Source organism: Harpia harpyja, chromosome 2 (genome assembly GCF_026419915.1).
Source record: "Harpia harpyja isolate bHarHar1 chromosome 2, bHarHar1 primary haplotype, whole genome shotgun sequence".
NCBI lineage: Eukaryota > Metazoa > Chordata > Aves > Accipitriformes > Accipitridae > Harpia > Harpia harpyja.
The window spans coordinates 24,977,626-24,999,971 of NC_068941.1; the positions used below are offsets into that span (position 1 = coordinate 24,977,626).

The following is a 22,346-nucleotide window of genomic DNA, read 5'->3' on the forward strand; positions in this document are numbered from 1 at the left end:
ATGGGAACTGCTTTCTGCTGTTGTAGCAGTACAAAGATATTCTGGCATCAGAAGAACACTTAAATTAGTTTACTCTCCTGATACATTTGGAAAATAAAATAGTTAATTCTGTAAATGCTGCAAAAAGACAGAGAAATCTCAATGTCATCTCATTGGTGACTGCAGACACAGCAATCATCATCTTTTCTGACAGAAGATTTGTTTTTCTAAGAGTTATTTACACGTACCTCATTCATACTCATCAGTAATCACCCAGTACAATACTGTTACTCCGTGTTTACATGTTATTAAACCATGTGGCATTTTATGAAAATACTAATCAGTCAAGACAAATGCATTTAGATATAGTCAAAATATGACTGAATTTAATGATATTAATGACTAAATAATATATTACCTTTCTAAATGTTTACAGTGCTAGACAGAAGCCTGCCATTAAGTCATGGATACTGTCCCAGGAATCAAATGGAAAGGATTCCAGTAGGTTCAATTGACTTTTGATAAAACTGTTGCTGTGCAGCTTTCTTTGATGAATGTGCGATCAACTTAGGCAAAATAACTGAAGAAATAGTTGCAGAAATTGTATAGGTAAAGATTTTGTTACACTCTGTCTGATTCAGCACCACTGAATTCAGTAAACGCTGCTATGCTCATTTTGGCAAGTATCAACTCAGCCCAGAAGTTTCTGGAAAGTGCATTTTTATGGTTATTCCTAGCTTTCAGCACAATTCCATGTGACACAACACACAGACCTGATAGTTACTGTTGCAGCCCCAAAAGCACCCAGACTCACAAAATACCCACAAAACCAAATGAAACCACACGGAACCTAAATGATAGAATTAAAGAATTCAGCAGCACAAAGCAGCACTTATGCAGCAACACTCAGAAACCCAACCGAAAGCTGTCCTAGTCAGTAAGTAATGCTTCATTTGCTATGCTTAGCAGCCGCCTGGTGCTACAAAAGCTTGTTCCTGAAAGGATGGGTGCCAGGTAAAACAGTGCAGAAATGAGAGAGGTGCATTCAAAAGAGAAAAAGAGCCCCATTTATGAATTTGCTCTTTGGCAGGAAGCTTCTCACTGGTTGCAGGGTCAAGGAAAAGAGCAAAAGGTTAGAGCAGGTGAGGAGCTCCTGGGATCTGTTCATGGCTCTGCCATTAACCTGACAGCTACTTTTTTTAAGCCACACATCAGCTTCCCTGCTGTAAAGCCAGGATTCCTTCTGCAGAGGGCTCCTGTGAAGCCCTATTTAATTAGCACCTATGGAAGTACCTCTAAGACTTCAGCTGAGAAGTGGTACACACTGGGGCGGGGGCGGGGGGGGGGGGGGCGTGGAACTGAAAGAACTGCAGCTTTTGCTGTTTCCAAAAAAAGCCTTGGGTCTGTTTTGGGGATTTGCTTAGCTTCTTATAAATCATGTAACTAGTAACTCTTGATAGCTAATGTCACAATGCTTGGCAAGTCCATCAGCTGCTTATTTTAGCTTCTACAGATGACAAAAGGACTTCTAAAGGTATCCAGTAGTTCTTGGGTGATAGCAATAACCGACCAAATAACTGACCAAATCAGACAGCAACTAAAAGGCAGGAAGGGAACTGCTAAGAATAAGCTGCACAAAGATAAGCGCTATTTACTATATTCAGTATCCAGAAATGAGAAGACAGTTGTAAATGTTAGGTATGAAACCATAGCTGGGTAGGGAAGACTAGGGGAGAGTGTGAGAGGAGGTTAGATAGTATGCAGTGTCAGAGCAGAGGAAATCTGCAAATAGCAGGAAGATTATTTACTTTGGACAGAACTTAAGTTTAATTCTAAATAATCTACAGCATTGTATTAAATTTTTTTATTTAATGGAAATATCTGCTGTTTGGTAATACCAGTCAGAAACACTTTTTAAAATGCATTAACCAAATAGAAAACAGTATTGGTAAATTCCTCCTGTATCTTTGCATAAAACAGCTTATATCCTTTGCTTCTCTGCTTCACAAATGACAGAGCAGAAGAGTCCTGAGACTGCTAGTGAAAAGTTCTACTGCACTTCTTGGTAAAGTGAGTAATTTAAAATAATTAACGCATCATCTGTGGAACCCACAAGGAGACCTCAACAGAAGATGCACATATGCATGTGTGATAGCCACATATATGTGTGTGTGTGTGTGTGTATTTTGGAGAGGATATAGGTGTATAAAAGGTATATATATCTTCCTGTTATAAGGGTGTGAATTAGTCAACAATCCTGAAGGTTGATTAAATTTAGAGGCTATTTCTCACATGTATTGTTGTGACTGAGTTCCACTGAGAAAACATTTTATTCTAATCACTTTTATTCTCCCAGATGAGTAATGATATGGCACAGACCCTTTGAATAGTGAGCATGTTGGTAAGGGGTACAGCATCTGAATTTATAAATAAAACAGAACCGTTTAGCAATTCTGTGACATAGAAATAATAGAAAAGCAAAAACTACCACCTAAGATTAAATTCAATGTTCATGTGTGCACGTGGACATGGGGATGTTGTTTGCTTACATATTTATGTAACACATATATACACACCTACACACAAATCCTTCCGCTCAATTCAGCACTACTCGTGCCTTAAGCAAACAGGTTTGGACACCATGATCTATGGAAGATAGACGTCAACTAGATAACGTGTATAGAGAAAAGCAGTAAGTCTGAAAGACAAAGATGCGGGTAGTGAAGTTCAAAGGAAGGAAGACTGAGTAGGGATGCGATAATGGAGTTTATGTGAGCTAAAAGCTGCCAGAAAGATGGAGGAAACTGTTCTCCATGTTCTCTGGAGACAGGACAAGAAATAACAGACTTAAACTGCAGCAAAAAAAGATTTAGGCAAGACAATACAAAAAGCTTTTTGAAAATAAACAAGGTAGTCTACAGAGGTTTTTTTGAACAGGCAGCAGAAGTATCTGTTGGGAACAGTTTTAGACACAGTTAATTTTGATCATGAGCACGAGGGGCACTTGAGGTTCCCCCCAAGCCCCACATTTCAAGCTTGTATGTTGTATTAACTAATTCTTCACAGGACAAGAGGAAGCACTAAGTGACCGACACCCTGATACACAGACACTCTTATGTAGCCTGCAGTATCAATGGGCAACTCTTATCCTTGGTGCTGTTAACTTCAGCTGTCTCCCCAAAAGCTCTGATTAAGTAGTCACGGAAACTCATCTCCAGCTTGCTTGATATGATTATTGATACAGCGCCAAATCTTAGCCTTCTGAATTCTTGGCATGAACACTGATCAATGAACAATGTGTGTGTAGAGTGTCCCTCATTTCCCTTATGCTCAGAACTCGTGACTCGTTTTACCTCATTCTTTCAGTATTTCGTTCAGTTGAAAAAAATTAAGTCAGGCACACAAAGTGATGAAAACCAGGAAATCTACTGTTTCATAAAACAGCCTCATCTCAGAGCAATTTTTAAATAGCTGCTATACTTGTTGGTGCCTAACAATCCAAAAACAGTCAAAGGGAAACAGCAAAAGAAAGACAGGTAAGAAATGGCAATCTTTTATGTTCGGAAATGTTTTACATAAACAATAAAAACCTTCCACATAGGAAAAACAGAACATGGAATACATAAAGAAATCCCTGGGTAGTTAATTCCTGAAACCAGCAACTACAATGTTTCTTGATCACAAATCAGACTGCAACCACCATTTTGTAGGGGAGAGAGATTTAAGAATGAGGATTTATCAAATACTTGTCAGGGCCCCAGATTTCTTTTCAGTGGTGGTACAGTAGTTTGGTAAATTAAATCTGCAAGTCCTATACTTTGTTTACTACTCGGCAAGAACACAATGGTTTGTTTTCAATATCTTACTTCATTGATGTCAAAATCCAGGTGCAATGCTAGCACTCTAATATAACCATCCAGCACTCTATTAACTTCCTGCATTGTTGCCACGTTTCCCCTTGTCCTGTCAGTTACCAATGAGGCATTCTTGTTCTAACATTGTTAGCTCAGCAGCAAGTGGAAAATAAGAATGCAAAAAAAAAAAAAAATCTCTGAAAATATGCAGAGAACACTGAATCAAATGATTTTACTTTGAGGAGAGGCTCTGCAGAAGGTAGTTTTATCCATAAATGCTACTGGAACACTGTGCTCAAAATCTGGGCACTTCAAGTCTGCCAGTGAAAGTGTACCTTCACAAATATGTATTTCTGTGTACTGGCAGTCACAGTTTGCATTCCTGTGAAAAGACTGCTGATGTGAATTTTCCTCAGATAAAATTTAGTTGTGATTTTTTTGTGACAGAACTTTAAGAATCTGTGTTTAAAGACAACTTTCTCTTCTCATCGAAGTGTCAACCAAGCTTGTCAGCAAGCTGTTCTAATGTTATCAGACTTCTGAAAGGATAAACTACCAGAGTAGGTACCAGATGCTTACAAGGGCGGGAGTGCAGCATTGCGTGTCCAACAGACGGCTATGTGCTAACATCACCAATTTTGCTTTTATCAGCTAGCAGAGTATTAGTTCAGTTATCCATCCATAAGCAGTATAATAATAATAGCATGAGATAAGCCTCCCCACCCACAGGATTATAATCTGTAACCACAGATCTTTCCATAGAAAATACCAGGACAACTATATCTCAAATAGCACGCAGACCAATTTTTAAGTATTAACATGACACTGGAGAGCAATTAATCAAGGTCAACCCATTAGAAGCACTGGATTTCATAAAAACTTCTTAATTGGTCTACATAACTGCAAGTGTGGCCCAAATGCTTCAGCTCTTTTTGTCAGTACAGACAACACATCAAACTTATTCAATGGGGCTGAGTACCTGAAGGAGAAGGCTGTCCTTTTACTACGCCATTTTTAGTCTTTTCTTCAGAATTCATTACTTCTTTGTAGATGAGTTCTGGAAGAGAGAATTGCAGCAGTTATAAACAGGAACTACTGCCTGTGATCAGGAACAAAACAACTATCATGAAACAGTGTTGTAGTCCTCCCATGAGCTCCCTAGGTCTGCCTTGCCTTGTCTTCATAAGTCTTGACAGCTCTACTTGCCTAAGACCTCTCTCTTCCATTCTCCTCCTCTCCTATCATCTCTTTTTGGAGCTGAATTGAGAAAATAGTGTTAAACTAGAACATGAATTGTTTAATGCTGCACTACCTAGAAATGAAGCAGCACAGTAATACAGTGCTTTTTACTGTGGGTAAAATACTGATGCATCATCTTGCTGAACAGCATCCTGTTCTCCAGATGATACCCTTAGATTTCAGTGAAGCACTGAAATCTGCACCTCCTGTATTAACATTAACCTGTGCAGATAATGATAGTCTTCAGGACATTTCTTATATTTTGACTACCAAAGCACCAGTTCATAGGGCTAGTGTCAATTCTTCATGTCAAAGGAATTCTTTTAGTTTTACACAGCTGCACTTGGTGGTGGGCACGTGGCCGTTTCACCACTGAAATACCCCTTCTCACATAATTCTAAACTGTGATTACCTTTCCATTCCTCGATTGTATGTTCCCTTTCATCCAGCTGTTTATCATATATCTGAGGAGGAGGCTGCAGGAGAGAAACAAAGCCATTTAGTCGATTGTCTGTTATATTGTAAATAATTAGGAGTAATTATTTAAGTAAAGGTCAATTTTCTTCTCCCTCTGTTATCCATCCTGTACATGCAAAACCACATGAAACACATTTGAATATTAAAGGGATTAACACTTCTGAAATTCAACTCTTTATGTAGCAGAAATCAATATACTTCTCCCTTTTCCTCTTTTAAACAAGAGGCATAGTTGCAGTTGAAATAGAACCCAGGTCAACAATGCCATTGTGCTTATACCGAGCCCAGAAACTCCACACACAGATTGTTTGCACTGGCAGAGAAAGTACTGTCAGAGTACCAGACAAATACCAATCCTGATTAATTAGCAGTATTGTTACTATCTGCATTTTTAAGTTGCCCTTTAGACATCATTCTTGCTGCTATACAAACTTCTCACAGTAACTCTAATTTTCAAGTAAATCTCCCTGCCAGAATTTCTGATCCATGTTTCAAATTCCCAAGCTTTCCAATATACATACTTTTAAGTAACTTTGCTTTGACCAGAAAGTTGGTTTTGGTTTGTTTTTTTTTACTGTATTTTTTAGTTGATGAGAATGTCACAGAAGTAGCAGATCCTGGAATTTACTGAGACAAAGGCAACTAGAGTTTCCAAGAGGCTGAATACCTGTTTTCATTGGGCAACTAAGCCATGTGTTCATTGTCTCTCCTGATGTTAGCTGTCAAATACAGCAGCCAAGCAAGGCAGAGGACTCTCTCCTCCTTCCTTCTACCAAGAAGCTTCAGCATCTGAGGTAAGAGTATCTAATGAAGATGGAAACGATCTACAATACTTTTCTCACTCATAAGTATTTCCTCTAACTTTCATCTTGGGCATTCAGCCATTGCATCCCTTTCAAAACATCCTACTATTAAATGCACATTTACCAACCTGTTTTCTGATTCACTAAGAAGTTGAGAATTTGTCCGTTAAGCTATTTGCATGCTACAAATACAACTGAGAACGTAATAACTCAGTGGTAGAATATGGACCAGGAGAATTATATGATAGCTGAACTGGACAAGCCCACTGAAAACAAGAGAAGTTCCTGCAGAGTGACATTTGTATTGGGGCTAAAGACAAGGGAATTGGGTGAAGTCCTGGACTGCCAAGTCTCATACCTGAGAAGGTGCCGAGAGGTAACCTGAAACACCTGCCATGAGTTAAAGTGAGTGCCAGGCCTCAACAGGGGTACCTGAGGTTTCACTTTGTCAGCAAGGTAAGACAACCATGTAAGAAGTCGGATTCCAAAACCAATGCAGCTGTTCTCTTATTCAGCATAACAACCCTTCTCAGTCCCTTCCAGTCAGTCCTGAAGCTAAGATAGATTCAACCAAAATCGATGCAATCTCCGTGGGCATTTGTTTCTGCTGATTATGATATCAGGGAGCTGAATGCTACAAAAGAGAGCAGGTGAGCCTCACCATTGACCAGTGGGATGTGGTAAGCTCGCTCTACTCCTCCAGCTGAGCCTGCTGGACTACTGCTCAGCCACTCAGCCAGCCCCGCAGCACGCGTTTCCTAGCAGGGGAAAGCAGAGAAAGCTGGTGAAGACAAGGAAACCCTGGGGGGCTAGGAATTTACAGGAGGCTTACAGGGGCTGTCAGCTCCACTACATAGCTGGCTCTTGGCTTTTATGGTAGCAGCAGGGGAGGCATTTGGCTGAGCTGTAGTCTGAGTCACAGTGACAGACCCACTGCTGCTCTGTCAGGTGGAAGGAAAGCAGGTAAACCAAGTTGGACAAGAATATCCTGCAAGTACCTTTCTTTATAAAAGCTTCAGGGAGGGGCTTACAAAAAGCAAAGGCTGTGGGTAAAATTGCTCCTACCAAGCATAAACACTCTTTTTACACATTCCATAGAAAAACAGTGGTATTTCTCCCCCAGCCAGAAATAAGAGGATAGATTCCTTCACTACTTCAATTCCCCAACACAAATTACAGAATGAAAAGCAACAAGTGATCAGATGCACATTCTTGTCTTCAGTTCATGCAACCACAAAATCTTTGCCTTATGTCTCTTCTAATTTATTTCAGCTACGTCTTAAGCAGGCATAATTGGCTAATAGGCAAGAAGAAAAGCAGCAGTAATTATTTCCTAGATTAACACATTCTGGAAATGAAGACATTTTCCAGGGAGAAAACCCAGAATAATCTCATTTGTTTCCAAACTGCTATTTTTCTATGAAGACAATCAAGGGAGAGCAACCAAACTCTGTACTTCACACACCGCAGGATACCAGAAACTGCACCTGCACAGCATTTTCTACTGCTGTACCAGTGTTTATACTGCAGACCTTTATTTGTGAGCTAGCAGAACCCACAGCTATAAAACATGGCCCTCAGCAGGAATGTGAGAGCCAAGGGTAACAAATATTCAGCATGATAACGACATGAAAAAATCCCTCCTCTTCACACAGGCAGGATCTATAACCTCTAAAGCCTGTGCAGAACATAGGTGAATGGAGTTCCACGGAGAGGCCAGGCCAGCGCGCTCATGCTGGGAGAAGTAAAGCTTTCCCATCTAAATTCCCTGATAAAAGGAAATGAACCCTTATGATATATTTTCATTGACTGAAAGCACAGAGCTGAGCTGAGAATACCACAACAGCTTCAGGAATGAATTTATTTTCCCATGATCCTCATTAATCTTAATGAGAATGACAAAGCTTAATACATTGTTATCAACCTAGATAATCCCCTCCAGGCTGACCACCCATTTTCTGCTAACTTGTTTGTTTTGTTTTGTTTTTTTTAAACCAGTTTCTACAATTAAAGGAAGGAAGAGAAGTTTTTAACACAAGTATTGTCACAGCAATGGAGCTGACAGAGCAGCTGCCATACTTGGGTCCTCTGGGCACCTGATTTCAGTCTTCGTGCAAAGGCTGTCCTAAAAATGACTTTGCTGCCTAACTCAAATGCCTTAGAAAATGACTGAGTTCATCACTATTAATTTTCTATGTGGATGCAGCTGCAGTATTACAGACATTCTTACCAATCCTTCATACAGCACATCCCAACTGAGATTTATATGGTTTAGTTTGTACAGGTTTCAGAAAAAGTACAGTTAAACTAGCATTAAATCAAAGCCGAGTGTGGATCAAGCCTATGGGTGGCAGCATCTAGCTTTAGTTTAAGGTAGCCATTTTCTCCCCAAATCAGACTTATTTGTAAGCAATTGCATTGGCAACAATAACAAAGAATAGAATCTATTTTTGGATGTGGAAGATGAGGAATGAATTATATTTTTCTTGTAGATATTAAAATAATACCTTGTTGTTTCAGTGGTTCTTGGCTTTTACATTTTACAAATGGATTTTTAAAGTATTTTTGCATTAAATTTAACATTCATTGAATATAATACAAATTACAAAAACCCCCAGAAAATATCCACATGGACCTTTTTCTAAAAAAAAAACCCAAAAACCCCCAACAAACAAAAACCCAAAACACCCCCCCCCCCCCCCGAAAAAAAACCCCCAAACCAGAACACCACCCAAGCCCAAAAAACAACCAAAACTCAAAGTCCACAAAAGACACGTTTTCTTTTATGTGGTCAGATAAACATCAGGAGACTACTGGATTTGTTAAATACCTTTCAAATATCCAGGGAGGAAAAGCTTTTCACTAGGGAAAAAAGCTAAACATATGTTGAGGCCAATGTATTCTCACTTTCCCAAAGCAACACGGACTGGTTTGTATGCTACTGCTAGAAAGCAAAGGAAATGGGCTGGAGCTCACTCACGCTTGAATAAATCCTGCCATCTCTGTCCCTGCCTCTGCAGAGCTAGTGCCAGCATAGTGAAGACCTTGGGATGAGCTGTTTTTAGAAAGCTTGGCAGGAGCAAGGCTTAATTCTGCATCTGTTCCCAGAATCACAGGGTCTGGAGCAGTAGTTGTGGAGCAGCATACAAGGCAACGATAGAATTAGCAATATACAAATAACAGAGGCAATGGAGGCTGTAAAAATTAATGGTGTGAGGTTAAACAATTTGTTAAACGGCTTAAAGCCTCATAACAGGTGAATATAAAAATTCCTTTGTGTTTTGCTACAACCTAGATTGTGTTAGTGGTACCATTTATATATTTATTTTTGCAATGCAAGCCAACATACACCAGTGTGCTGTCACCAGAGGCCTGAAGTCTTTTTAACTAGGGAGGAAAGTGTCAAGGGCCTTGGATTTCACCCTGTATGGCCCAGGGACTCCACAGTGGGCTGGGCACGATCTCAACTATGGATATGAAGAAGAGGTACCTCTGTGCCCATTCGTTCCTTAGACTCTTTGCAGAGCCTTTTGGAAAACTCCACACATAGTATGCATAGAAGACACTGCGGTCTGAACTGTTTCTGAACAGCTGGACTGTAAGGATACCATGCAGCAGGAGTCAAGATTACTCAGCTACACAGAGATGACTGAACAGCTTGCAGATACATACAACAGCAAGCTGGAAAAAGCTTTAGTTTGGTTTGGAAAAGAAGAAAAGAAATGCCTCTTTCTTCTCTAACCACTACTTCTCACTGACATTAAAAAAGATTGCTGCAGAAGCTGTGTTCAGCTTCCATAATTAATCAGCTATAAATGGATAGATGCCGCTGACTAGAGGAAATATCCATGCTTGTGTACAAAGCAGAGCTGCAAACTTATTTTGTGAGACAACAGATGTGCACCATCGACCTCTAAGCAGAAAACCAAACTGTAACTGACTGCTAAAAAAAACCCTGTGGCAGATTACCAAAGAGTTTAAATACAACACCTATACACACAGGGCTGAGCAAGAGAAAAGAATACCAGAAAAGATGCACAACCTGACAGCCTTGATTTTGCCATGAAGTGTCACATGTAGTGAAGGTGACACCTTCTTTGAAGTGTTGTTTGCCAAGGTCACAGAGCTCTCCAGAAGCGCTTCTCCATCATCATGGATGCTCAGCACGCACAGGTAAAATAAGAGAAGGGTGATTTTTTTTTTTTTTCTTATGACAAAGTGTGAAACTTGAAATTCATTTGAACAGATTGTATTTAACAGCTGGTCATAGATAGTTTATACAGGGCTAAGACAATACAGCAGCAGTTTCTGTCCTGGACAGGACCTCAGACTGAGAACCGCAAACCAAGCTCTCTTCATAAGCACTGTAGGAAACAGCACCACATTCATAAAAGGTAACACACAGGTTGGCATGCACAGGAAAATGAATGATAATTCACAGCTCAGCCCCTCATGGGTGGTCCTAGATGCAGAGATACCTCAGTGAAATAGAAGTCCTATGAGAATAAAACCAATAACAAAAGCAGTGTGAGTTACAGTGAATAAAACCCCACAAAATCTATCACTATTGTAAAATTCTGTCAACACAGAGAAATGCTTAAAAGGAATATTTTTAACATCTGATCTTTCCGTTTTCTAAGAAATCTCTCTTCTAATGGATGGCATGTCAGATAACAAGCAATAACTACAGGTACAGTAAAATCTAAGACAAATTTTGAAACCAGTTAACAGAAAGCATCAGATAATAATCTATGGCAAATTTTACTACTAGACTTGTTCCCATGGAATGAACAATACTGTTCCCAAGTAGGAACCAATATGAGATCACGCGGATATTCAAAAGGTTCTAAAACTAAGTCATTTATAGGTGAGGAAAGAACGTGCAAGATTAAGTCCTAAAAAATTGCCCATAAACAGCAAAAATTCTTCTAAGAGAACATCTTCCAGAAATGTGCAAGCAAATCTTTTTGGCCAAAAAATACCTAGTTAATTTTTTATGAAATAACATAACGATTGAAAAATTAAGGAGAGGAATAGAAAGCAGCCACAGTCTTGCATAAGAATGTGACTTTGATACCGCTAAGTAGGTATCTCTCCCACTCAGAATTATTTCTACTGCCAACAATATGGAAGGAATTAGACTGCAAACCAGGCAGCTCAAGCCAATGCAGTCCTAGAGAACAACCAGCACAAGTGTTCTGAAATTTGATTTCGGAGCCACCTAGGTGGCAATGGTAAAGCTATTCTAAAGCACATGTCTAGGAATCCATTCTGTTCACAAACAATTTAAACATTTAGGATAAAAACAGTGACATGCATATAGGCAGCATCACATAAGCACTAGGGGAGATACGAAAAATCAAATATCAGATTTGGGATTTATTCACAGATCATCTCAATGAAGGATAAAAATGTATAGCAACTTCAAGAAAAGGCGGCTGTGTAAATGAAAACAAAGTCTCAAGCACAGCATTTTCAGACAAGAAAACAGAGAAGCTAGTATGTCATCAGGGACGTATCTACAATAAACAGGATAGTCTACATGTGGACACGAGATTTTAGGAGAGAAGATATTTCTAACAATAGAACTACAGCACTTTGAGAGAAAAGGTATCGTGTGTCTCATTTATTCTTGATAATAGTCCAAATGCTGTTACATAGGTAAAGTAAATATCATAACATGAGAGTAATAAACCTAGTGTTTGTTTAACGGTGGAACCAAGACAGTTTCTGCATATAACATACAGGAAGAAGGAACCTTTAACTGAAATATCAAACAGAGAAGCAAGGTCTATAGGTTCCTATTCTGATTCTACACTATACTTCCTGTGTAATATTAGTAACTAATACTTTTCCCCTTTGAACTCTGGTTTCCCTACATATAAATTAGGTGTGAAGATTGATAACAGATTTCAACCGTTCCTAAAATCTTGGGAATTCCACGCAATCATAAACACACATTATCTGCATATTTTCATATTTTTAAAAAACACTTTAGTTATAATTGGTTGAACACAGAAATTATCTTAACTGTGAGTAACACTATTCAAGTTAATATCAGAGCAATGATGTATGCTCTGGAGAACCTAACACTGTGACTTTATTATCAAAGATACTGCGGCAAGCTGAGTGGGCTCAAAAAGCTGGCTAACTAGGTTAGTACATTAGACATCAGAATTTCTTCTACATCCAAAATCTAGCTTATCCACTCACTCCACAGGTAAGCTTAAAAACTGTGTAAGGCCTGTTTCTAAATGTAAATACGATGACTGTTTCATAGCTATTGACGGCTTTGGATGTGGTTTCTTTTTTATGCAGAAGTCTGTGGGAGAGTCACAGCACTGTTTCAGTAACCTCCTGCTGTTAGTGAATAGCAAGTACCACATCTAATAACATATCATCTTCCTCTCTGTATCAGGGAATCACAACATGGCATTTAAGGCTGACCAGAAGAGTTTAATGGTGTTACACATCAGGGGGGGAAAGGGTATTGCATTCCTACCACTTCGCATTTATGTTACAGTCTTTGCCCATTAGAATGAGACATAATAGTTTTATTGCCCCCATACAGCCTGTGAAAGACCATAAACTTTTAATAGACTGAGAAAAAGGGACTGTAAGCATCTCACTAGTCTGCTTTTTAACTGGACAGGACTATTTTATCTGTTCCACTCACATTCATAAATCTGGGCAGATGCAGAGGGTCATTACCTCCAGGTTAAACTTTGACAACAAATTCTCTGCTTATTCCCTAAACTGTCTTCAGTGCTCTTCATGGTCTACTCCAGCACATACTGATACTTCGTGACATTGCAACAGCTCACTTCAAAATTCCTGTCACATTAAATGCTTTCAGTTACCTGTCCTCCTAGGCCTCTGAACCAAATGAATACTGTACAACAGATGCCTGGCTGCTTTTGATGAAGCCATTTACTGGGGAGGAGTAATCTAACTAGACAGCTAAGTTAACTAAATTCCCCCCCCAATGCTATACTGGTTGAAAACACCATCTTGTTTAATACCTCTGTATCCTAATTTCTGTGTTATCTCTACCATACAGGGTTATTGGTAGTAGAAGGAATCCTGCCTCGTGTTCTACACTATGGGAGGAGGACTCAAAAAAAAAAAAAAAAAACAAAAAACCCCACCCCACTACCAAAGCTTTAGTCACATGATGAAAGACTTCACTGGATGGCAAAGTGCTTATCAAGTACTACAAAAGAGAGTGCAGTGAACGTGGGCAGATGTAACACAGTGCAGGCTTCTAAGTCCCAGTGGGGCAATCAGGAAAAACAGTGGGAAGTTAAGCACAATGCAAGGGACCAAAAGCACCTCCATCACTCATTTTCTTATCGCTCTCTTCTCAGGTTCCCTGGCCTGCACATTTGCAGGGCAGTCTGTCGAAAAGCAGGGTTGCTTCACAGAGTCTTGTCATGCTGCAAATCCTAAAGGAGAATTCATTAAGGTGCCAGCTGGTCCTCTGCAAACTATCCCTAAGGAAGCAGCACAATATTCATCTTTGCTAGTCCATCCTTTCTCCCACTCCTCCCTCCACTCCACCCTCGCCTGCCCACTTTGCTTTCAATAGCTAAGGCTCCTATTGTACCCTCTGGCACCTAGCCTGTGAAATAGACGCAAATCACTGAAGCTTGAGCTAATGGGGTGAAGCCTTATCTAAGAAGAGACAAGGCCTGCTTGGAGAAGGCAAGGCAAAAACTGTGGTTAGCACCTGTTTTGGGGTTGTGTTGTGGGGGTTTTTTTGGCAGTGGGGGAGGGGCCGACAGGGGTGGCTCCTGTGAGAAGCTGCTAGAAGCTTCCCCGGCTCCACGTCGGACCCGCCTCTGGCCCAGGCTGACCCAAACAGTGACGGTGGTAGTGCCTCTGGGAGAACACATTTAAGAAGGTGTCACGATCCAGACTGGACAGACCAGGGAGTCGTGTTTAATTCGAAATTCCCTCGGGCTAAATTAAGGTGAAATGACACCAAACGATCAGTTACAAGATTTTATTCATGACAAAAGCAAACTGAACTGGGGAGGCGTGGTAGTAGGTGGCAGGGTTTCTCACAACAGGAACTGGCATAAGACTACTTCTGTAAACTGTGTAACCATATACATCAATTCAGGATGATCCCTCCCGTTGAGTCACGAGGTTCAGAGCAGACCCCCTTGCTTTCCAGACTCCTCCCCAGAAAAGGGTCTAGGGGCGGCTGGATCTACTCTTAGTCTCAGACTTGGTCAACGGTTTATATCTTGAAACAGATGAGGTCTAGGGATTGTGGAAAAGGAAAAGGAAAAGGAAAGAGAGAAGAAGAAAGAGAAAAAGGAAGAGAGAAAGATTTCACCGGTCCTGGGTCCAGCGTCGGTTCAGTCAGCCGAGGTGTCCAGTCAGCTGAGGGGTCCAGTCCCGGTGGGCTTGCGCAGCCGGGGCTTCAGTTGGTGTCCTTTTATCATACTTGCCCCTCCTTCGGGCAGGCACCCGAACTCGTCAGATTAATAAGCAGTTTGTGAGCCTTTGGGCTTGGGGGTTGTTTGTGGAGTAACTTCTCCTTCCCTGCAGACACTGCCATTGTTTGATCTTTGTATCAGAACAGCTTATCAGAACAGGGAGCTGCGCACCCTCCAGCACACCCTCCCCCTCCTGTTGCTGATGTCTGAGCTGATGGGCTTTTCACCTTGGTTCCTTGCTGTGCAGGGTTTGTCTTTAAGCAGAACTTGCCCCACCACAATGTTTGAGACATTAACTCTTTCAGTCTCTCACAGAAGGGGAACCTGCAGTGAGTAGGGGGATTGGAATGTGAGAGGAACACCTCTGCAGATACCGAGGTCAGTGAAGAAGGAGGGGGAGGAGGTGCGCCTGAGGAGGAGGTGGATGCCCCTGCAGCCCCTGGTGAGACGGCAGGCTGTCCCCCCCCCCGGCCCATGGAGGGGAGCAGATGCCCACCTGCAGCCCGGGGAGGAGCCCACGCCGGAGCAGGGGGATGCCCCTGAAGATGGCTGTGACTCCATGGGAAAGCCCACGCTGGAGCAGTCTGTGACTGAAGATTGGCCCGTGGAAAGGACCCACGCCAGGGAAGTTTGTGAGGAACTGCAGCCTGTGGAAAGGACTCACGCTGGAGAAGTTTGTGAAGGACTGTCTCCTGTGGGAGGGACCCCACGGTGGAGCAGGGGACGAGCGAGGAGTCCTCCCCCTGAGGAGGAAGGAGCGGCAGAGACAAGGTGTGGGGAGCTGACCCCAACCCCCACCCCCTGTTCCCCTGCGCCGCCGGGGGGAGGAGGTGGAGAGAACCGGGAGTGGGGTTGAGCCGGGAAGGAGGGAGAGGAGAGAGGAAGGTGTTTTAAGGTTTGGTTTTACTTCCTGATATCCTTATTCTGATTTGATTGGTAGTAAATTAAATTGATTTTGTTTCTTCCCCAAGTTGAGCCTGTCTTTTGCCCGTGACCGTAAGTGGTGAGTGATCCCTCCCTGTCCTTGTCTCAAACCACGAACATTTCTTTATATTTTCTCCTCATCATCCCACTGGGGCCGGCGCGGGGAGGAGTGAGCGAGCGGCTTCATGGTGCTTTGTTGCTAGCTGGTTTTAAAGCATGACAGTACCTGTTTTCTGTGATACAGAAAGACAGAATGTAAAATCTGACTTTTATCTGGCTTTTCTTCTCCCTTTGCCAGGAATCAACAGAGAAATCAACTTGAAATCTAGGAGACAGGCACATCCCCGAATACAATGTACTTTCTTGTGTAAAGGAAGAGAGGAAAAGATGAAGAACGCTGCAGTACCTAGTAAGCTTCTGTGAAGTGCTTCTGATCCCTCTGCCTGACAGAGGAGTTCTGATCTGCCTGTTCATCACACCCAGAGTGATGTAATTCAGCTTGGGTCAGAATCCAGACAACAGAGAACTGAAGTGTTGAGCTTTTATTGAGTCACAGATGCCTAGGCTTTTCTTAAATTTCTGTCCCTAAAGCTTTGTTCTCAGGAAAAATAAATTTATATACCTTGGATGAGACCAGTTCCAGAAGCCAGATTCTGACACAAAAGAAGACTTGCTGAATGCAATTGTAAAAAAAGATTTTTCAAATCTTCCAGACAGGGAACACAAACGATTTCATGCAACCTACTACACAATGAGAACAGAAATTTTATAGTAGCAGACTCACCTTAGGCTGATGCGCATTTGTGTAAACCTTTTGTCAATCTATTCCAATCATGAACACAGATCCTAAATCTGCACATGAATAATTGTAAGGAAAAATGGGGCTAAATGGTTTGAAAAAACTATTTAGACTGTAGTCTTTAATTTGCTTTTGTCCTTCATTTATAAAAGCTGGCTCCCAAACACAGCTAAGATAGGTAGGCACAAAAAGTTGAGACCACATTGGGACAAACTTAACTGCATTCAGTGAAACAGTTAATGATCAGTACACATTTCTCTTCCTTTCCCATGAGACATTTTTAAACGCTTCACAAACTATGGCATAGTTTGTGGACAAAAAGCACCTAGACTAGTAGCGTGAAGATTTCAACACAATTCAACAGTGCTTTAATCTACAATTGTCTTCTGGTTTACATCTAGAAACAGGTTCTGCTGCAGAAATGAGGTCCAGTAACAGATGTAAATTCCACTTCCACCTTCCAAAATTCAGTGGGCTAGATCTAGAGATCCATTAGAAAAGTCACTGATGAAATGTGCTGGTGCAGTTGTTTCATAGCACACATTAATTAAATAGCTTACCAAGACAGGGAAAAATGACTTGTTCCCTTCAAATTGGAATGGGAAACTTAAGAGCTACACAACCTGGAAGAATCAGACTGCAATTTGCTCTTCGTACCAATGTCCTTGAGGGTTTTGGTTTTTTTTTCCAAAAAATAACATTAATGAGCCAGTAAACCATTTTTAGGTTTTTACACGTCATTCAAATACTACTTCTCCATGCAACTGTACCCCGTTAAAACTTCTGCAGTTTAATTCAGTATAGACAAATTCAGAGTCAGACTATTAAATGAATCAGCAAAAGTACCAACCTCTCAAAGCACTCATTTGTGGGACGTTTTTAGATGAGTACCAACTCGCTGCTACAAAGTTGGCAAGATCTAACAAAAATATGTAAAACGACAGTCATTTCCCCACTGCCCATGACACGCTTAATGCATGGCATTAGGAAATGTTTACTGAATTTGATCCTAACTCTTCTGCAACTGTAACAAGGCGGATATTTCAGTGAAGTATATATTTGAGAGAGATGCAAAGACTCTTGTAATAGTGATTCAATTCTTTATCCAATACCCTTAATAATACAAAATTGCAACAACAAGTAACACCGAAGTAGAACAAGGGAATTGGCACGATGCAGAGCCTGGGGTTTATGGCATAATGTAAACTACTGCACAAAACTGTAATCATTTAAGACATCAGATGGCAGCGCAGTATTACAAGATACTCCAAAAGGTATTCCGGACGTTACACTAGGTTCCCCTAGTACATGTGTGAGGTCACAGACAGATAGACACAGCCTGTTGTGCACACCAACACAGGTTTTTCCAAGAGGAAGTGAGGTACTTAATGCTTGAAGCACTAAATCACTCATGTTGCCAACAAACAAGTTTATCATAGACAGGTACTTTACTGTCTTATAAAGAACTAATAGCTGATCAGACATCAAGCGTTCAGACAGAAGTGGCAAGTTGTAACATGGATGCAGGAGTAAACTTTCTCTCCAGTGTAGCAACAACCACTCCTCGTAGAGGCACGGCCAGTTAGTAGCAGTCCCAGAACCTCAGGACACTCTTCTGAGAAAGAACAGAAAGCCACTACTCTCCCATGAATCTGTTTGAGAAACTTACTGAATCATTGAGACAATGCAGATGAAAAACATGGACTGACTATACTACAACAGCTGAATCAAGAGGGAAAGAAAATCCAACCGAGTAAAGTTTTCTCCAGAAAATAATTAGTAAATGATTCACAGCTAGCCACTGAAGGTGTGTCAGCATGAACAGATGGAAATTTATAATTTAATAAACTGTTAATTGCGAAAAGAAAGTCCTCTAGTTCAACTTTCCCTCTGAAAATGAGATTGGAAAAATAATCAGCGTTAAGTGAAGCCAGGCTCTTTCTAAAATTCCTAGCACTCTGACAAAATACAATGAATATTTATTAATCCCATGTTCTTCTGCTTAGGTTACATTGCACACAACCTGAACCCTCCTGATTTTTAACCTGCTGTGGTCCCAAAAGAAGAAGGGTCTCTGTACCATAGAGTGATTGATGTCAAAGCAATTCAATAACACTTTGCTGTCAAAGTACTCATGACAAAAGTATTAGTATGATTCTATAGTATGTTATTGACAAGATAAGGCATGTTTTGGAAGAGAAAACTTTGAAGCTAAGAGAGACAGAGAAAGCAGCTGGGGACGCTGATGTTCAGCTCTTGTTAACTACACAATAACTGTGCGAAGAACCAGGTGGGTGAAAAGAACAGAGGGTTATGTAAAAAGATGCAATTCAGACGAAGATGCAAACTACAAATAACTGGGACAACACTGAGTGTTTGAACATTTAAAGGCGCTGTTCCTTCATCACAGGACGTCCTCTGTTCTTTGAGGTGCTATGGGAGCAATGACAGTTTGGTTTTCCACTGCTTTACACCTTCTGTAGTCATTTACTGAACAATGAAATGCAGCCAAGAGTGAAAACACAATGAATGTGATTTGATAGTGTGTGGCACCACATTTGTACAGGTATCTACGGTGGCAGGAGGTGCATGTGAGAGACTAATGCCTCAGTGAACTAGAATGTAATTACTGCAGGCTTTTGAGAGTTAGTGGGCTCATTAGATTCCAGCCAATTCACCTGGCAGGCAAAATGAATAATTATTATTCCTGTTTTACAGTCACGATCCAGACAAAGGATGTGGTTTGTTCTAGATCATGTGAGGACTCTATGGTACAATCAGAAATTAAACTATTGTCTCTTCAACCACAGATGTACCCCTGATCTCTGTGCAAGAGGACAGTAATACAGGGTTCAGTATCAACCGTAATTCTAGGCGTGTGTGGCAAGATTTTCCCTCTAAAAGGGCAACCTCATTATGACAAAAATTCATCCTCCTCTTTAATCTGAAATACAACTAAGAGCATACATTTTGAAATTGGGCAAATCATTACATTGAAATATCCACTATACCAAATTCCCTTCCTGTTCTGCATCAGAAGTGGCTCTCCATGGTTAAATTCACAGGCAAAGCACATCTAAAGAGAGACTCAAATCTGAGTTCTGACATCTGAATAGTTCCATAAAACGGAGTTAAGAAATGCAAAGAAATATAACAGAAGTATCTGACAATGGAACGAGATCTTCAAGAGGAAAACTAAGATGTACATGCCATGGGGTAAAATATTGCAGGGTATCAAATGTTTACGCTTCAGACTGATAAACTTCTTTCTTAAAGAAAACTAAACAGGACACGCAAACTAAAGGCTCTCTAGATAGCAGAACCATCCTCTATAAAGCACTCCTAAGTAACATACCCTGCAAAAATCCTACGCGCATGAAGTTTAATAGGGTTTTGTGCATTCCGTTTACTTCTGAAGTTTACTGCACTTTCAAGAACACACACTGAATTGGAGCATATCGCTAAACAGCAGTGATTTAATTTTGCAAGGTTCAGGGTCTTAGTTTCCTATTGTGGTTAAGTAAGATTTCTAAACCTGTTGAAATACTGAGCTCTGTTTTCATACACTTCATACATAGTATTACAGAGAACATCTCTGAATTTATACCTATATACCTATTATACCATGTCACTGAAGTGCCTACAGATTGCACATATTCCTGTTAATACCAGACTCAACAAGGTATACAGAGAGGTGTCTAGAGCATGACAGGATTATAAGAAAAATTCCATTTCTCTTTGCACACAGTGTACCTGATACTGAACACTGAACTGTGGCTCAGGAAAACACATACCCTGCTTCATTTTAAGGAATAATTTCTGTCCTGCTAAGATTTTTCTGAATCCCAACTTCAGGATTTTGTGTTGTTTTGTTTAATTCTCCTCCTCTCCACATATATCCTTGAACACAAACATAGGAAGTGATGTTTGCTGTTTTCCGCAAGGAAAGGTTTAGAGAGGAAGATAGTATCTTGCCAGACTGACTTATATAACTAGAAAAACCAGGTGAGCTACTAGGTTCAAAATCCTTTCTTCATGCTGTCTAGAAGAAAGCAGAAAATGGCTTCATGTGCTTGATGTGTTTTTGTTTCTCCCATCTATTGTCAGTTAATCTAACAAAGAGATACATCCTGTCCCTACAGATCTCATTTCATGTAAATCCAAAGACCACCACAGTCACAACATTGTTTATAGCATGCTTGCTATCAAGCAGCAAGAATCTATGAATCATATCTGTGTTTAGCAGTCTGAAGTAAGGAGTCACGCCCCACTTACCGCCTCCACTTCTGCTGGGTCATACCAGACATTAATGTATGGATGCTGTAAGGCTTCATCTACTGATATTCGCTTGGCCGGATCAATGACTAGCATCTTTGATAAAAGATCCCTGGCTTGGCTGGCTAGAACAATGAAATCAGATAAGCACAGTATTAGTACAAAACAATCACTGCTTCCAGAGGAGGGTTAATTGGGTTAGTAAAGTAACAATGACACAACCCTTTTAGAGACTGTTTGTATGTACTTCTGCCCCATGCCTTGTTATAGCAAGAGTTCTTCAGTAATCATTTTAGGTCAGATTCATTAGGAAGGTGCCAACATCAGGGCTGCATACCATAAGCCCCCTAACAAGCTTCAATGAGATTTTACATGTTGTACGCAGATTCCCTGTAGAGGGCTGAATAATATACCCAAGAAAAATATGCTTGAGGTATCTGTATTATTGCCAGGATCAGAAAACAAAAGTTCGCATAATGAAGTCTAAAATCATGGCATTACTAAATCAAAGCCTGAAATTTACAGGTACTCTTACGATGGCTCAGAAAAACATCCAAACTTTTCTGTATGTTTTAAAGTTTTTCACCTAGCCTGCTGGGAGGCATTAAATATTTTAGTGAGGCATAGGTACCAGGCTTATCTTCGGGCATCCCATTAGAAGCAATAATGTCAAATCTGTAGCCTGGGATCAACACATAATGGTACAGAAGTGCCTTGGAACTGCTGAAGTCTTGTTTGTCCCACATAACAAAGTTTAAATCAGTGGGACACATCATCCTCCACTACAGAAATGCACTGCCTTATATATACATTGAGTTTTATGTTGCAACACTGATTTATTTTACCTGATAATATAGGCCATTGCGCCTATCAGGCCACAAACTCATCCTTCTGTTACCCAAACTGTTTTTACTGTTTGGAGTTTGTAACAAATATAATACCATCTAAACCCATGTAAAAAAATTGTAACAACATATATTTCTAGTATTACTATCAAGGTAGTGTTCTAAGCTCTTCCATGCTCAAAATTATTTTCTGTGTAAATGAAAAAGAAAATGAAAGGAAAAAGAATGTAAAGAGATCTAAGTGCAAAAATATTATTAGGTATCTCATCAGACATGGGTGAGTAAAAGTGATATCTAACTAAACCATTAACATTACATTATGGTGGAATATTTAGGCAGGGCATGGGACGATACGATGACACACGAGCAGAATTTTTGTAATGCACTGTTTCTTGTTTTGTGACTATATCTCGAAAACTGGCATTCAGTATGCTCAAATGCATGTGCTTCCCATATCCAAAAGATAACAGCACTGTTTGACAGTCATTTCTATTCATCAGCTCCAAATCCAAGAAAATTCCATTATTCAGTTTTATTGTAGTAGGAGTATAAAATTCTGTATACACAAAAGCTTCTGCTCAGACCTTTCACTTTGCTCCCAGAGCTGAGACAGCAGCCTTGCTATGAAACAGTTGTTAATTGGAAGAGTATTCTGGGTAATGTAATGACATGCAAATTGCAAGCAATTGAAAACCATTACATGC

The 22,346-nt window shown here is 40.5% G+C and overlaps 1 protein-coding gene across 8 annotated transcripts in view; it reads right to left on the bottom strand.

Annotated features, from left to right (window-relative positions):
* MAPK10 (mitogen-activated protein kinase 10) overlaps positions 1-22,346 on the bottom strand; it is a 182,685-nt gene that overhangs the window by 8,908 nt on the left and 151,431 nt on the right. For 7 of the 8 annotated variants that reach the window (XM_052773090.1, XM_052773105.1, XM_052773086.1 and 4 more), the window contains 3 exons: positions 20,798-20,922; positions 5,485-5,548; positions 4,813-4,890 (listed from right to left, as the gene is read on the bottom strand). In XM_052773090.1, coding sequence (XP_052629050.1) covers positions 4,813-4,890; positions 5,485-5,548; positions 20,798-20,922 — 267 coding nt within the window. Of the gene's footprint in view, positions 1-4,812; positions 4,891-5,484; positions 5,549-20,797; positions 20,923-22,346 lie in introns of those variants that run through there. The other variant, XM_052773138.1, reaches the window with a different exon arrangement.